The sequence below is a fragment of the Puma concolor genome, chromosome D3 (assembly GCF_028749965.1).
Source record: "Puma concolor isolate L17-30 chromosome D3, mPumCon1.1.hap2, whole genome shotgun sequence".
NCBI classification, from domain to species: domain Eukaryota; kingdom Metazoa; phylum Chordata; class Mammalia; order Carnivora; family Felidae; genus Puma; species Puma concolor.
In genome coordinates, this window is record NC_141678.1 from 46,867,886 (window position 1) to 46,884,282 (window position 16,397).

At 41.4% G+C, this 16,397-nt stretch overlaps 1 protein-coding gene and 1 long non-coding RNA gene across 3 annotated transcripts in view; one reads left to right on the top strand and one right to left on the bottom strand.

Moving 5' to 3' along the window:
- The window catches only part of TTC39C (tetratricopeptide repeat domain 39C), a 106,773-nt gene extending 91,279 nt beyond the window's left edge, over positions 1–15,494 (top strand). Inside the window, exons 7-14 of the mRNA XM_086682643.1 lie at positions 1–94; positions 2,962–3,069; positions 6,432–6,541; positions 7,566–7,689; positions 11,217–11,314; positions 12,409–12,513; positions 14,011–14,049; positions 14,720–15,494. Of these exons, the coding sequence (XP_086538769.1) occupies positions 1–94; positions 2,962–3,069; positions 6,432–6,541; positions 7,566–7,689; positions 11,217–11,314; positions 12,409–12,513; positions 14,011–14,049; positions 14,720–14,809 (768 nt within the window). The 3' untranslated portion in view covers positions 14,810–15,494. The remainder of the gene's footprint in view (positions 95–2,961; positions 3,070–6,431; positions 6,542–7,565; positions 7,690–11,216; positions 11,315–12,408; positions 12,514–14,010; positions 14,050–14,719) is intronic.
- Positions 90–16,397, bottom strand: part of LOC147575548 (uncharacterized) — a 20,140-nt gene continuing 3,832 nt past the window's right edge. Inside the window, exons 2-3 of one of the 2 annotated variants that reach the window (XR_015242501.1) lie at positions 14,091–14,157; positions 90–465 (exon numbers count right to left, since the gene is read on the bottom strand). This is a non-coding gene — a long non-coding RNA (uncharacterized LOC147575548). Of the gene's footprint in view, positions 466–14,068; positions 14,158–16,397 lie in introns of both variants that reach the window. The other variant, XR_015242502.1, reaches the window with a different exon arrangement.

A 16,397-nucleotide genomic window follows, 5' to 3' on the forward strand; every position in this document is an offset into this window, starting at 1 on the left:
TGTCAAATCAACAGTGCCTTGACTTCTTTCCATACTGCTTTGGAACTTGCGATAGATCAGAGAGAGATCCAGCATGTCTGTCTGTATGAAATCGGTAAATATGAAATGTCTGTCCAGCTTCTTGTCACGACCTGGCATTCATGCATTCCGCTTGTGTCCGGCTGGATGTCTAGCTTCCTGTCACAAGTCTTCATTCTTGTGCACGTTTGCATTATTAATGCTGTTCAGTTTGTATCTTCTGTAAAATGCTTGCTGCCATTTATGGTAAGACTTTGTCATCAGAGCACAAGGGGTGATAACTTATCTCCGTGATTGTCATTACTGCGTTCGTTTACTCTTTAGAACGTTTGATTTAGGATAATAGGTCCTGTGAAAAGAATTGACTAAAACTCATTTGTAAATAACCTTACCGGACTGTACATTGGAATCCAAAACTAAGTTTTCCTCCCTCACAGTGGTGTTTACCTGAAAAGAAAAATACAGCGTGGGAGAGAGTTGGGCACATTGACCCCAATCCCAGCCCTTCTGCCGACTAGCTCAAAGACCTAGGACAAACAGTTTAAGCCTCATGATTGTCATGAGTGTTCAGGTGCCTGCCCTCAGCAGTTGTGAGATTTAGATGCAGTAGGAACGAGTGTCAGGTGGGGCCCCTGGTCCTCAGAACACCCTCCACACGTGTTAGCTTCCTTCCTTCTGCTCGCCTCCCTCCTGCAGACACATTTATAAACAGACATGGAAATACTTACTTGCTTACAGCTTTCTCCCTCTTCCCCAAAGCTGTTACTCAGTTTTTTGCTGACTGCACTAAATTCTGTCCTGTTTACCCTAGTAATTCCACAGTCCTTTTTTGTAGCAGGTGCTCTGTCATGTGGAGGAGAATCCATACAAGTTTGTGTTTGAAACAATGACACGTTGTAATAAGGGCTTCATATTTGTTAGGGTTTCAGCCCAGTAGGGCAAGGTCACATCATACAGCACCTAGAAAGGGAATGAGGGGGCCAGGGTGAGGAGAAATGATGAGGTAGTGATGGAATCAACAGGAAGACTGGAACTCAAAGGCCCCCTGCAGAGAGGAAAGGACAAATGAGGGGTGCACAGGAGGCATTTGACACCTGTCAGGTTGGGACCCTGGGATGCTTGCCACTTGTTGATACGCTGTGGACATAGTTGTCTTCCTGAATAACTTTAAATCTTTAAAAAAAATTTTTTTTAATGTCTGTTTATTTTTGAGAGAGACAGAGACAGAACACAAGTGGGGGAGGGGCAGAGAGAGGGGGAGACACAGAATCTGAAGCAGGCTCCAGGCTCTGGGCTATCAGCACAGAGCCTGACGTGGGGCTCGAACCCATGAGCTGTGAGATCATGACATGAGCTGAAGTCAGACGCTCAACCGTCTGAGCCACCCAGGCGCCTCTAAATCTTTTTAAAGAGAAGTACAAACTAAAAGACTGGGCACTTCCTAGTAAAACAATATTGTGTTTTACTAGGTTAGGAAAAGAGATGAGGTATAATCCAGTGGAAAAAATATTTGTATATGATATAAATCCTGCTGGAGCGCTGGATAGTAGCCATAATGTAGGATGGAATGTATTTCAAAGAACTTGAATTAAGGCCTAGATTTGGTGGCCTTTTTTTCGTTCTTAAGATACTGCTGTCTTTTTTTTCTTCCACTTTTACTGAGATATAATCGACATATACTGTATTAGTTCAAGTTGTATGGCCTAACGATTTGATATGTGCATGTATTGCACAATGATTATGATGGCCTCTTTTTTTGGTGCAGCATTTTCAGGTCTGTGGCAGTGTGGAGGGTTAGAGCTGAAGGAAGCTTGGAAATCATCACAGCCTAACCCAGAGGCCTATTAGCAAGGTTAACCCAAGAAAAAGCAGCCCAGTTGTACTCAGCTTCTGATTCAGATTCATTGGCACCTCTACATATTTTGCACTTAATTCCCATCTTACAGGATGGACATTGTCAGCCCCGGTTTTTACTGTCCTGTGTCTGCTTCTCCTATCCCATAGAATTGACACTGGATTTTCTGGAAGTGTGGATCTCTCTCATCCCTGTACTAAAAAGGCAGGTCCAAGATGGCACAAGTACTTCACGAGGAAGCAGATATAGCAGGAGGTAGATAGCAGAGAGCAGTGGCCTTGAGTCCTCGGCAGTTCCCTCTAATAAGCTCTGTGGCCTTGAGCAAGTCCCACCCACCTCTCTGTGCCTTAGATTTTCTCCTTGGTAAAATGAGAACACCGTCCACCACCTTAGCAAGCCCCTAGTAGAATCAGAAGTACGCCAGGTGCCCAGGCACACAGGGGGACGTGGCAATGGCAGGTACTGTTGTAAAAATGAGGGTAGAATTCCCTGCATTTTTGTGGCTGCCACTTCTTCCCAGAATGCCTGTCTCCTGGTGCTTTGATCTCGGAAAGAGGGGATTCTTTCTCAGCTCTGCTGCCAACCTGCAGAGGGAGGTGGGGGGTAAGTACTTAATCTCTAACTGGCTTGTTGTCTCTACTTCTCACAAGGGTTCAAGAATTAATAATCATTAAAGAGTACCCGGGTGCTTGAAGACTTTTTGAGATCCTCACTATGTATATAATCTAACAGTATTCCTTCTTTTTTTGTGTCTGTGCCTGCTCTTGGAGAAGTACTCCTGTGCTTAGATTAATCTCACCACCCAAATTGGAGGATAGGATACAAATTAGAGTGTTTTCATGGAAATCTTTATGTCATTCTGTGTACTGCTTCCATACTGCTTAATGGGTTGTGAAACCAGAAGTGCTGTCTTGCCTTATGCAAAATGTCACATTGAAAATACTTAAGAGAAAAAAAAGTCTTCAGGTTTTCGGGTAGCGTGCATGTGGCACTGAGACAAAGATGGTCAGCTGTATCAGATTCCTAGCTTAAAGACAGGATATGAATCATGACTTTAGGGTCCCATACTAAAAATATTTCTTTCATAGGTTGGTGCAGCATGATAGAGCTGAATTTCAAGGATGCATTTGATTCCTTTGAGAGGCTGAAAAATGAGTCCAGGTGGTCCCAGTGCTATTACGCCTATTTAACTGCAGGTGAGTAGCTTATTTCTGTGGTGAGTTCACCACACACATTGGCGGATGGGAGGGAGACGTCAAGAAGATGTGGGGTTCTCCTTCCTCTTCTTCCTTTTCCGTAGCATGTTAATGTTCTGTGCTACCTAGTCACCCAGCGGTGACTGACTCAGTCCTGCACACCAGCTTCCCCTCTCGGCTGGTTTGGTCATAGGCTCTGTTTTGAAAACGCTTATTGTGAGGGTTTCTGTGTATTTTGCCCTAAGCAGCCTCAGCCTACCCTTAACTCTTATCCTTTACTTTCTACAATATGGTTTTTAGTTTTTAAGAATTTAAATATTTTTTAAGGAATTTAACATGTCTTTTAAATTGTGTTAATATTTTTGTTTGGATCATTAGTGCCCTGGTTACAAAGTTGCATTTGAGTAGTCTGCTCCAACCTTGTTTTACTTATTAAAACCTTCTTAAATTTACAGTGTGATTTTGTAGAACATGAGGTATTTGAACACTGCATATCATTTAGCAGAGACCGCTTGTCATTGCTGATATGAGTAAGAGTGCATGTTTTGGCCTCCTCTCAGGAGATAAAGATATGCTGCCACCTGGTGGAGAAAGGGATGTCTGTGCCCTGAGATGCATAAAGTGCTGTCATGCCATCATGATGTACACTTGCAGAGGTGGAAATTAAAGAAAAGTACCAAGTGGCTGTACGTTTTCTGCTTCTGATAAACTCTCCTTACACGGCCATATAAGTGATTCTTTAAAATTCAAACATAATTTTAAATCTCTCCTTATTTCCCTGAATATTTGCATTTAATGAAGCATTTCCTGTCATTCCAGTCCCCTAACTGATCTATTTAAGAGAATTAACAGTGGCAAGTGTGCATATCCTGGATGTTCTAAAACTGCGGTTCATTATGAGTCAACATGAAAGCTCTTGATACCTACACTCTTGACTACAGTCCCCCTAGGGCATCCATTTTTGTATGGCTCTGTAGCTTATGTTTGAATAGGATTATCTTCAGTATAGTGGTGAATATACTTTGTCTCACGCCTTAAGAGTTGTTTTACAGGGGCGCCTCGGTGGCTCAGTCAGTTGAGCATCCGACTTCAGCTCAGGTCATGATCTCGCAGTCTGTGGGTTCAAGCCCCGCGTCAGGCTCTGTGCTGACAGTTCAGAGCCTGGAGCCTGCTTCAGATTCTGTGTCTCCCTCTCTCTCTCTCTCTCATTCTCTGCCCATCCCCCGCTCATGCTCTGTCTTTCTGTCAAAACTAAAATAAACATAAAAAAAAAAAAGTTGTTTTATAGAACCCACAGGCATCTCCGATGAAAGTGCCAGCTATTTCCTGAGTAGCCTCCATGTGTCCAGCGTGTTGAATGCATGAACTGAAAAGCAGAGGTCTTCACGACAGCACAGCCATCAGTCGTTAACATGTTATTGAGTCACATAGTCACTCGTGGGCAGCTGTTTCTTTTTTAATCTTTGTTGATCATGGAACACAAATAAATGTGCAACGCGACTATATAGAGGAGTATTTTTTCTCCAAATACTGGAAATCCCAGGACTATACCAGTTTGTGAGAGCTGATAAAGCATGAAAGACTAGTCTCTGCCTTTGCAAGGGGATTTTGTGCAGATGGTAAGAGGTGTCAGGAGCTCCACTACAAAGCATACACAGGAAGGGGACAATCACTTCTGTCAAGCTATCTGCCATCTCGCAGGAGCTGCCATTTGAATTGGCCCTGAAGGACAGGTACAGTCGACCGGCAGAGCTAGAGAGGATGGGTGTTCAGGGACCAGAAACACTGCCACCAGGGACTGAGTTTTCTGTACTGTTCAATTGTCATAAAATCCACATGATGTAAAATCTACCATTTTCACCATTTTTGAGTTCAGTGGCATAGTGTGCATGTATACTGTTATGCAGCCATCACCACCATCTGTCCCTTTTTTAAACTATGTGACTAAGAAAGTTACAGATTGTCGGAGAAGGATGTCAGACTAGATGCAGCAGACATTACTCTTTTTCATTTGCTTACTGGGTGACCTTAGGCAAGTCTTTTAACTTTCTTGGACCTTTACATTCTCTGATCTATAGCCTGATGGGGTTGGTATACAAAACAATCACTGCATTTCCTTCTGTTTTTGAGATGCCAAAGCTGCAGGAGATGAGGTCATTTTGGATGAATTCAGACCCTGTCCTTTTGACCAGGGCCGCTTTCCTAACGGAATGTGGTTGTCCCTCCCTTGAACATTCAGCTTAATCCCTCATACTCCCAGCAGAAAATCTTCTGCTTCTCCCATCACCTTGACATCCACAGCCTTCTCTGAGTCTTGGTGCTTCTTCGGCCCTGCTGACAGGTGTCATCCTGTGACATGCCATGGCCCGGTGCTCTGCTTGACCACACCCCAAAATGTGAATAGAGGACCACCTAGTTTTAGGAGCGCTTGAATAAAGGAGGAATTAGGAAATCAACGGACATTCCAGCTGGGGATTGAAAAATATGTGCCAAAGACAACATCTAAGAAAAAAAATTGATATAAATGAATTCAGTGCCATTGTAGTTGAGAAGAGTGGTTGGTAAAGTTGGTAAAGTTTCACCTTCAGAGATACAAAGCGAAGCAAGTATGATTAAGTCTTTGCCTGGGGCTTGGGGTAGGATGAAGATTGTGTGCAGGCTACCAAAATCTTACCATCCTCCAAGGCTCTCAGACTGACTCCTAGCTCCTGATCACTCCAGAAAGAAATGTTTCCTTTCTCTTCCTGAGGCTTTCCAAAAGCACTTTGGTTTTCCTACCCTCAAGGCTCTTATCAACATATACATTATAGCTATGGGACTATGTGTGTATCTTCTTTCTCCAGCTGAAATTTACATTTCTTTAGGGTTAAAGCATGTGTTTTCTTCCATGTTCTTGCTGGTGGCTTGTAGGTGGTAGGTGGCCCACGAACATGTGTAAGATTAATTTCATGACTTTCTTTCCAGGCACAGAGAGGTACCCTCCATCCACCATGAAGCTTCATGATCTTCTTGGCTTCTTATCATTCTTTCCTAGATTCCTTTTTATTCCACTTTCTGAGTATGTGGGCCTCAGCTAGACCACACTGTGCCAATAGCTTGGAATTTTGTCACGTCCAAGACTAGCGCCCAACGAGAGGACCAGGACCACGGTTTTCCTGTACGTCCCCACAAAACTCTGGGAACCCAAGGAAGTAGTTGTTGAGTCAGTGGTGTGACAATCAACAGGATGTTGTAGGCCTCTATGTAACACTTGCTCCCTCCCGTGTTTTTCTTTGGTAACGTTTTCCAAGTACCATCAGCCTGAGTGTCTTTCCGTGGCATTTTCCCCGATACTTAGGGAGTACAACAATGGTTTCTTGCAGTTTGTCAGGGAGCCACCGGTGACGTGGATGGGGCGCAGATAGTGTTTAAAGAAGTTCAGAAGCTCTTCAAAAGGAAAAACAATCAGATTGAACAATTCTCAGTGAAAAAGGTATGTTGGAGCCTGTTGATCTGGTGTGTGTTTGTGACGGGCATTTGTAACCAACACCATCTTGGACAAGTTTTAGGAAATCCTAATCCAAGCCAGCAACTTACTTGCCAGTGCACTTTACCACCATGGAGAAAATTTACCCCCATGGGCGTACTTCTCTTTTGAATGGAAAGTGCTGGTTTTGCTGCACGTGATTAAAACAGCTGTTATTTCTTTGAGTGGGTAGACACATTACAGACCCTGTAGAACTAATGAGCACATCTGGAAAGGGAAAGCACCTGTCTAAGGAGTTGGGTGGTTTTAGAAGCATTGAAATTGGCAGAATCTAGGCAAGAGTTACAGACTATTGAGTCTCAATAATTTACTGAACACATCACATTTGGACCTTCTAAAAATAAAAACATGCATCAAATGTACCAGTAGAAAGGCCCAGTACTGCAGGGACAAAGACCCTAATTTATTCTACACTTTTTAGGAAAAAAAGTTGGTGGAATCACTGTGAGTTACACGACAACTTGTCATATCCTGAATTTTCCATGATTTTAGTTTGTTACTAATGAATGAACATTGAGTGACTTAGCTTGAGTATAAACTGGATTATAATGTGGAATACCACTGAGGCCACTAGGACTAAGTAAAAAATTAAAAAGTCAATAAAGCCGTAACTAAAATGCATCTAGTATTAATTACATCTTCCATGTAAACCCATTCATTATTACTGGTCACCCAGCTTTTATAAATTCCTTGGATTTAAACTGAAATGAACCCACTTTCATCCTGTTTTCTGAATGCACCCTGGATCTTAACAGTAGATGGAGTTGAATAATGAATGAAAGGCATATCTATCATACGTTAAAGGTTAGAAAGCCAAAAATTTTTACATAGAGAGAAGTTCTCATTGTTAGCTTTGTTGGAGGGGGTTGTTGATGTCAGAGATGAACTGTGCATTTTTTAATGTCTCGAGTATATGTTTTTATTTGAATTCGTTTTCCCAAACCCAGCGTGATCATTCTCACACTTGCAGGCAGAGAGGTTTCGGAAAGTAGCTCCCACCAGAGCGTTGTGTGTACTGGCCTCCATCGAAGTGTTATACCTGTGGAAAGCCCTCCCCAACTGCTCCTTCCCCAACCTGCAGAGGATGAGTCAAGGTAATAAAAAAACTCTGCTCATCGGCCGGTTTCTTCGGTTTCCCGTTAGCATTATCTGGTTCAGAGAGTACAGATCTGCCATTCTTGGATTAGATGGTGGAGTGGTGAAGAACGCTCTGTTGCATATAGGTGACAGGTGTAGGCAGCACGGGAATGTGCGGACGTGCTCGCATCGTTAGCGGTGTGTGCTGAGGCGCACAGACTGCAAAGTGTTGCCGACTCTTATAGCCCTGGGGATTGCTGGATGCGTACATTTTTCCCCCCAGCAAAAGCCCTTTGTTTTATATAAGTTTGATTCACGTCTATTAAAATGAACAGGTAGTATCTGCTTCATTGAGTTTTGACAAATATATGCATGCTGGCATTCACCACCACAATGAAGATCTAGAACATTTCTAACCACCCCTGTAATTTCCCTTGGGCACCTTCTCGGTCAGTCCCCACCCCAAGGCAACCGCTGTTCTGATTTCTCTCTCCACAGATTACTTTCGCCTGTCCTTGAACTTCATAGAAGTTCAGACCGTGTGTACTTTTCATTGCTTGGCTTGGCTTCCTTTGTTCAGCATAGCACCTGTGGGAGTGATCCATGTTGTAGCCCGTATCGGTAGTTCGTTCCTTACACCTGCTGAGCAACACTCCACTGTGGGGCTAAATCTGTACCATGGTGTGTTTATCCTTTCTCCTGTTAATGGACGTTTGATTTGTTCCTGGTTTTTTTTTAGCCATCATGAGTAAAGCTGCTATAAACATAAGTATACATCATAAGTGTACTTGTCTTTTGTGTGGACATCATATACTCATTTCTCTTCAGTAAATACCTAGGAGTGTAATTAGAAGGCTAGATTTTTAATTCATGTATTTTTTAAAAAAAACATAAGGGGGCGCGTGTGTGGCTCAGTTGGTTGAGCGTCCCACTACGGTTCAGGTCATGATCTCACAGTCCGTGAGTTCGAGCCCTGCACCGGGCTCTGTATTCACAACTCAGAGCCTGGAACCTGCTTCAGATTCTGTGTCTCCCTCTCTCTCTGCCCCCCCCCACCCCCGCTTGCTCACTCTCTCTCTCTCTCAAAAATAAATACTAAAAAAAACAAAAAAAAAACCAAAAAAAAAACCCCAGGACCATAGGTTATGGTAATATAGCCTTCATAAAGTCATTTTTATTATAGCTATGGGAAAAGTTCATGGAGAATAAACAATCCCTGGTTGTTGATGCAAGTGTAGAATGTCTAGCAATGTCTAACTCTAAGGAACAATACAGAATTTTATTCTTTGTAATGCACAAATGTGAGACTGTGTAGAGAGAATTCAGACACAAATGCACATATAAAATAGGCTGTAATTGACAGGCATAGAAATGATTATCACTTAATGTGACTAAATATTCTCTGAATCACTTTGCAGGTATCAAAATAAATAGCAATGATGTGGTCATGGAGAAAGGGAGGCTCTTGAGTAAACATGATATAATTCTTTAATATCTTTGTTAAATATTAGTGCAGTTTTGAGATCGATTAATTAGTTTCTATCATTCCCCAGTGTTAAGCAGTAATGATCCAAATCTATTCAGCCATGTAGAGTACAGAGAAGATCTCTGTAGAGTAATAGTTCCAGAAAAAAACTGGTAGTGGATGAAAGCAATCAAATGCATTAATTAAATGCTGACCCAGCTTTGTGTATTCAGCTTCTCAGACCCCCCATCTGTAACTTCCTTCATCAGCAGATGTACTTGGATTCTTACAATGCTCATCTTGTGGTTTCATTTGTAGCCCTTCCCCCACCCTGTGCACTGCATTCTTCCTCAGCATTTTATTTATTTATCCATTTATTTTTAAACATTTAAATGTTTATTTTTGAGGGGGAGCAAGGGGGAGCGAGAGAGAGGGAATGAGCACACAAGCAGGGGAGGAGCAGAGAGAGAAAGAGAGCACAGGCAGGAGAGGGAGACAGAGTCTGAGGCAGGCTTCTAGGCTGTGAGCTGTAAACACAGAGCCCAGCGCAGGGCTCGAACACAAGCTGTGAGATCATGACCTGAGCCAAAGTTGGGCACTTAACCAACCTAGCTGCCCAGGTGCCCCTCTTCCTCTGCATTTTAAAAATATTTCTGTATATCCTCAACATAGTGCCCAGAGTGATCCGGTTAAATGAAGTCATGTTATTTTGGGCCTCAGAACCCTCTGTGGTTTCATATCATTTAAAGTAAATGCCCAAGTCCATTCAGTGGCCTACAGGGCTCTGTGATCTGTCCACCACTCTCCCCCCTCGTCCACCCCATTGCCTCTCACTGCTCCTCCTGCTTGCTCACCAGGCTCCAGCCACACTCACTTCACTGTTCTTGAACACACCAGGCACACGCCGGCTTCAGTGCCTTTGCACTTTCTCTTCTTTCTGTCTGCAAATGTGCTTCTGAACATCCATGTGGCTCCTTCACTCATTTCCTTCAGGTCTTTACTCAAATATCACCTTTTTATTGAGGCTTAAACCAGCCACAAACAAAGGTGTGTGTGTATATGTGTGTACATATGTATGTGTGTCTATTTATAAAATCTTACCAAATCTCAGTATCTCTGTTGGTCCATAGAAACCGTTAACTTCCTTTCCTCCTCTGTTAGCTCCACTGTGTTTCCAATTTTCCACCCTTTTCATTTCCTTGGAAAAACTCCTGTAACATCCTCCAACATGTGTGCCCATCCTGCGTGGTACATGGCAAGCTTCTTGAAGTGGAGGGGTCACGGCAGATGCCCCCTCAGTGATGAGTGCAGTGCATCAGTACAAACGTGGAAAGGTGCCCGCCATATGGCTTATGAAGTTAATATGATAGAATTTTTTAGAAGTATTTTTATAGAGTAGTTTTAGGTTCTTAGCAAAATTAAACAAAGTACTAGAGTTTCCACATACCACACGCCTCACTTCCCTGTACACACAGCCTCCCCATCAACACTGCCACCACTCCCACCCCCCTACTCCCCCCCCCTCACCCAGATGGATACATTTGTTACAGCCAGTGAACCAATGCTGACACATCATTAGGGTTTAGTCATACATTAGAGTTCATTCTTTGTTTCATACATTGTGTGATTTGACAAGTACGTACTGACATGTAGCCATACTTAGAGGTAGTATCCTGCAGAATATTTCACTGCCCTAAAAATCCCCTGTCTTCCAGCTGTTCCTCCCTTCGTCTCCCTCCCCCAGACTTCTGGGAACTACCGCCTCCAGAGTTTTGCCTTTTCCAGAATGTCATATAGTTAGAATCCTGCACGCAGTATGTAGCCTTTGCAGATTGGTTTCTTGTTCCTACTAACAATATGATATAATTCCGAGTCCTCTGGATGCCCAGATGTTTGATATTTTTGCCTTTCTTTGAATAAGGGTATTCACTCAGAAGGAAAAGGAGCCTTCTGAGTTTCAGGGGGCAGGATTGTGAACTGAATATTCAGGTCAATGAACAATGAAATTCTTAACTCATGATGATGTTTAAGAAATTAAGTGAATTATTATCCTTGCTGCTGTTTTCACTTCTCCTTAAGCTTGCCATGAAGTGGATGATTCATCTGTTGTTGGATTAAAGTATTTGCTTCTTGGTGCCATACACAAATGTCTGGGAAACTCAGAAGATGCTGTTCAGGTAAACCGTTAATGCTGTGGCCAAGGAACATAGACTGTGAAAGCCTGTATGTGTGCTTAGGAATAAGGACAATGGAAAAACATTCAACAAAACCAGACCTTTGGCCGCAGGGTGAGCTTAACCCTCTACCGATCCGTGTCCTCTCCTCTCAGATGCTGGAAGGTGCTGGTGGAGAATACTAGTTAGTAACGTGTAACTTCAGATTCTTACATTGCTTCTTTATACACAGGCTTTTCTTCTGGCAGGAGTTACTTATCAGAGATGACAGTCTCAGTTGGAGAAGGAGGAAATAAGGATGCAGACAGTTTTAAAGGAGCAAAATGAAGCCTCATAGTTAGATAAATCCCCAAGATGATCAGATATGTTAGTGTGCGTTCACTTTTCCTGTCTGTAACTGCAGATTACCAAAGCAACCCTGGAGGTAAAGTCTAGAAAAGTGTTAGCTTAAGATATTCTGTGTACATACTATATGGAAGAGAACCATTCACTATTTTCAAATATAGTTGGGGGAATTTTTCTAAAGTTTTTGTGTCGTTGGATGTTTTGAAGTATAGCCCAGTGTAATTTTGATTACTCTTTAAAAGAGTTCATGTACAGTAGTAGGGGACTTTGACTTTTAAATCCTAGAGTGTTGACATACTTTTATTTTATAATTTTAAATTACTTTTTCAGCACAGGGTCATGATAGTTATTACACAGCTCTGAGTAGTCTGCTTTAGATCCCATACTTAAGTATCCGCAAGATACAGTCAAGATACGTGTCAGGAGCTGATTCTTGGCTTGTGTGCTTCCTGTTTTAAATATTGGTATGTTACTTTGAGATGCAGATCATGATGTTTTCCGCATTAAGATCAGTAGAGGCTACGTTGTCAACTGGAAATAGAAGAAGCACAGATTGAGCTGACCAATGGGTAGCATAGCCTGGAGGCAAGCATGCAGCGGACTTGTAGATATGGATGAGGATGGGAAGAAATAAGGGTGCCAAAACAAACATCTAGAATACAGAGATAAGTCCCCCCTTCTGCCTCCTGAAGATGCGATGAACCTTAGGTGGGAAAATGAGTTAATTGTAGTAACTTTTGTATTACTTTCAGTTCTTTCAGCGCGCTGTTAAAGATGAGTTGTGTCGTCAGAATAACTTATACGTCCAGCCATATGCTTGCTATGAACTTGGCTGTCTTCTGTTAGACAAACCGGAGGTAAGGCCTCATATAGTTTAAGTAACGTTCATCAGCAAAAATGCACAGGTGAGCAGGCACAAAGCATCCTTCGTTTAAAGTCAGTGAATTGAACATGGTGGGTTTTTGGTTTTGTTTTCCTTGATTTCATGCAGGAAAAATCCAAGAAGTGAGTCATCCTCTTTTACTATGTTTACTGAGGCAGTTTCTTCTCTGGAATGAGCAGTATAAATGTACCTTTTTGGACAAAAACTCACTCGAGGGGAAAATCATTGCCTTTTTTAGAATGGTAGGATATGAAGTAGTACGGCTTATTCAGAAGAACACGGATTTGCATTCGGATTCTAACTCTGCCTTCACCTTAGTGTAGGAGGCTGGTTATGTTCCTGAACCATGTATCTTCCTCCTAATATGTAAAACAGGATAAAAAATACCTGCCTTGCCAAGTGAATGGAGATTATGGTGAGAATAAATGAGGATGATGTGGTGATTGCTTTAAAAATTTCAGAATGCCATATAAATTTGACAGTTACATATTTAAGTATACTGGGGAAGTTTTGTTTGTTTTTTTTTTAATTTTTTTTTTCAACGTTTATTTTTGGGACAGAGAGAGAGCATGAACGGGGGAGGGGCAGAGAGAGAGGGAGACACAGAATCGGAAACAGGCTCCAGGCTCTGAGCCATCAGCCCAGAGCCCGACGCGGGGCTCGAACTCCCGGACCGCGAGATCGTGACCTGGCTGAAGTCGGACACTTAACCGACTGCGCCACCCAGGCGCCCCGGAAGTGTTGTTTTTAAACGAGTGGATTTGCTTGCTACCTTCTTTTAGAAACTCAGTTACATAATACTAGCTTTATGAGATTCTAATTTTTAGTAAGTTCATTATACTTTCAAATAAATAGGCCTTCTAAAATTAGAGCCAAATCAACAGAAATATGATTCAAGACTGACCCTTAAATATGTAGCCCATCTCGCCAAATATAGGCTTGTAATTGGTAAGTCATTTGAAATTCTAATTTTACCAAAGTAGAAAAGGCAAGTTTTGTCATTTTTTGTAGAAAACCCTAACACCATATTCTTTAGGAAAAGTTTTACTCTTAATATGGCCTTAAAATGTGTACTTAAAATATAACAAGCCTGGTCCATTTCTGGAAACGTGAAGCTGATGTTCTCAACCAGTAATGCATTCCAAAGGTCTAACTTACTGGTGTCAAGTAAACTTTGTAATGATCATCAGTTTTAGGTTGCTCCCTAAGATCTTAAGCTATAATAACTCTTCCAAGTTGTTAATCTCTTGTTGTATAATGAGGGTTATGCACAATTATTTAGTAATGCCTTAGTGTGAACTTAACAAGCATCATTAACGAAAAATTGAGTGACTAAACTAGAATGAGCAGTTGACTCACCTCTGTGTCTACTGTGAATTGTTTTAATTAATCTATCCTGTTACAACATTTTCTGCTTGAGTGTGTCCAAATATAGATATTAAAAGATATTATGTTTTTCTTACATTCATAGACTGTAGCAAGAGGCAGAACTCTACTTCTTCAAGCAAAGGTAAAAAGACTGTATCTACCTTTTTCCAGGGCCCTTCTTACCCTCTGTTGTGTCCACTCGAGTCTGAATTCAAGAAGTTTTGTGAGATGATTGTTCTGATTGATATTTCTGGAAAGGAAAAGTAATAACTAATTGATTTGGTGAGCCCTTGATGTTTAAGTGAAATTACTAATATAAGAAACTCAATGAAATCGCCCATCCTGCTTTAAAAACACACTTCAGGGGAGGGGCACAGGGAGAGGGAGACATAGAATCTGAAGCAGGCTCCAGGCTCTGAGCTGTCAGCACAGAGCCTGACGCGGGGCTCAAACTCACGAACTGTGAGATCATGACCTGAGCCAAAGTCGACTTAACCGACTGAGCCACCCAGGCGCCCCCATAACTATAGTCTTGAATGAAGAATTTCTAATAGCAGGTTAGATTGAGCACAGTTCAAGACTACTACTATTTCAGGAATAACATGAAGACAATTTTCCAAAGACAGCATTGACATCCTCCTGGACATTTTAGAAATGAACCCGAAGTTTGAGGTTTGGGAAATAAAATTGAGTGGATGGGAAGCAGTGTGAGAGATTTTACTTCAGGAAGCACAAAATCGTGTGGCTTATGTTGCAGTGTTTCGGAAGGCTCAGTTCATAGAGTTCATAAATCTCCTTCTTTGGTCTTACAGGAGGATTTCTCTGGCTACGACTTTGAAAACAGATTGCATGTCCGCATCCATGCTGCTCTGGCCTCCCTGAGGGAACTGGTTCCTCAGTGATAGACTCGGACTTCCTGTTCTGTCCCTCCCTACCAGGTTCTGCACTTTAAAATGAAAGCAGAGGACACAGCTCTTCTGGAAGCCCGAAGACCGGCTTTTCTTCTGAAAACCACCTGTGCCAGGGACACATTTTCCCAGTTAGGCTGACATATTAAAGATCTCCTCTTTTAAACGTATAGCTAAAAAGTAATAATAATGAGGATACTAGTAATTATAACTAACCACCTGGGGAGAGGGTTAAGTGACCTTGTTCAAACATTTTAGTTTTGTGATTTATTATTTTTAAAATAAAAGCAAACTAAATATTCCACCTGTGATCTTCTAGGAACGCCTACCTTAAGCACACATCCGACTGCATATAACACTAGGAGGCACCTGTAAAATTATCAACAGTATTATGACATAGCATTTATATTGTGTTTTGAAAAAAATAAAAGTGCTTTCTAGTGTTTTATTTTATCCTCTAACTTGTGAATAACATAGCACAGATATTATTCCCATTGTCTAGACAAACTCAGGCACAAAAAGGCTAATTGATCCCAATCAATTATTCCTGTTATCAGTGGAGCAGTGAATAGAACACAGATCTCTTGACCACAGACAGAATATTCTTGTAAAACAAAATGTGTTAATAACCCAGAATTTCATGTTTTCCTTATTAAAACACAAATGCGCTTCAGCTGAAGTTGTGTCATCAAAAATACTTATCTCCAGATCGTCTACAGAATGTTTCAAAGTAATGAACACTTTTTTCCTTTGAAAGCCAACCAAGTAGAAGCAAATAGGTAGTTTTACAATCAAAAGTAGAACTGTTTTGCTAATTTATTAGAAAGCCTGGTCTATTGGCTAAATAATACCTATATTTTAGGAGTTTCCTTATCTTTGTGATAACTTATCTCGTTACCAACTTTTGGAGGTCTTTTAACAAATTACTTGACAAGGTTATTCTTAAATGAACATAGGTGATTGTATTTTTTTCCTCAGAATATTTGCTGGTGAAGGATTTGCTGGGCTATCTGTTGCCAGGATTTAATCATTGTCTCCTTAGCTCAGGTTATTCTATAAAAGGAGTTCAAAGTTAATTTTTAATCCTTCATTGCTAATTTTTGTTGTCATCTAATTCACCTCTTAGCCCAGTGCTGCACACCTTTGTTTTTGAAGAGTCTAAATACCTCAGTCACTTGAGAATGTCTGCCATAATTGTGTGCCTAACTTGGCTCAGGCTTAAGGTTAGATTTTTTAAAATTTATACTGTGCTAAAGAGAGTATCCTCTTGGGGTGTCATTTATTTACATATCCTTGTAGCTGAAGCATGATCTCATATGATATTAATACTTTAATATTTCTTTTCAAAATAAAACCTAGGAGGAGCAACTAGGATGTTGACAGCTTTAACCTACTTCATCTGATTCTGAGGGAATGATAATTTCTCTGAAAGAAATAATTATTCTTCACTGACTTTGACTAAATTATATTCATGATTCCTCACTTCCAAAGTGTTTTATTCACATGGACTTTTTCTGGTGTGAATCCTGCCTGGATTTTTGACACTAGCCAGAGAGAAAAGATTGCTATCTTACATTCAGTG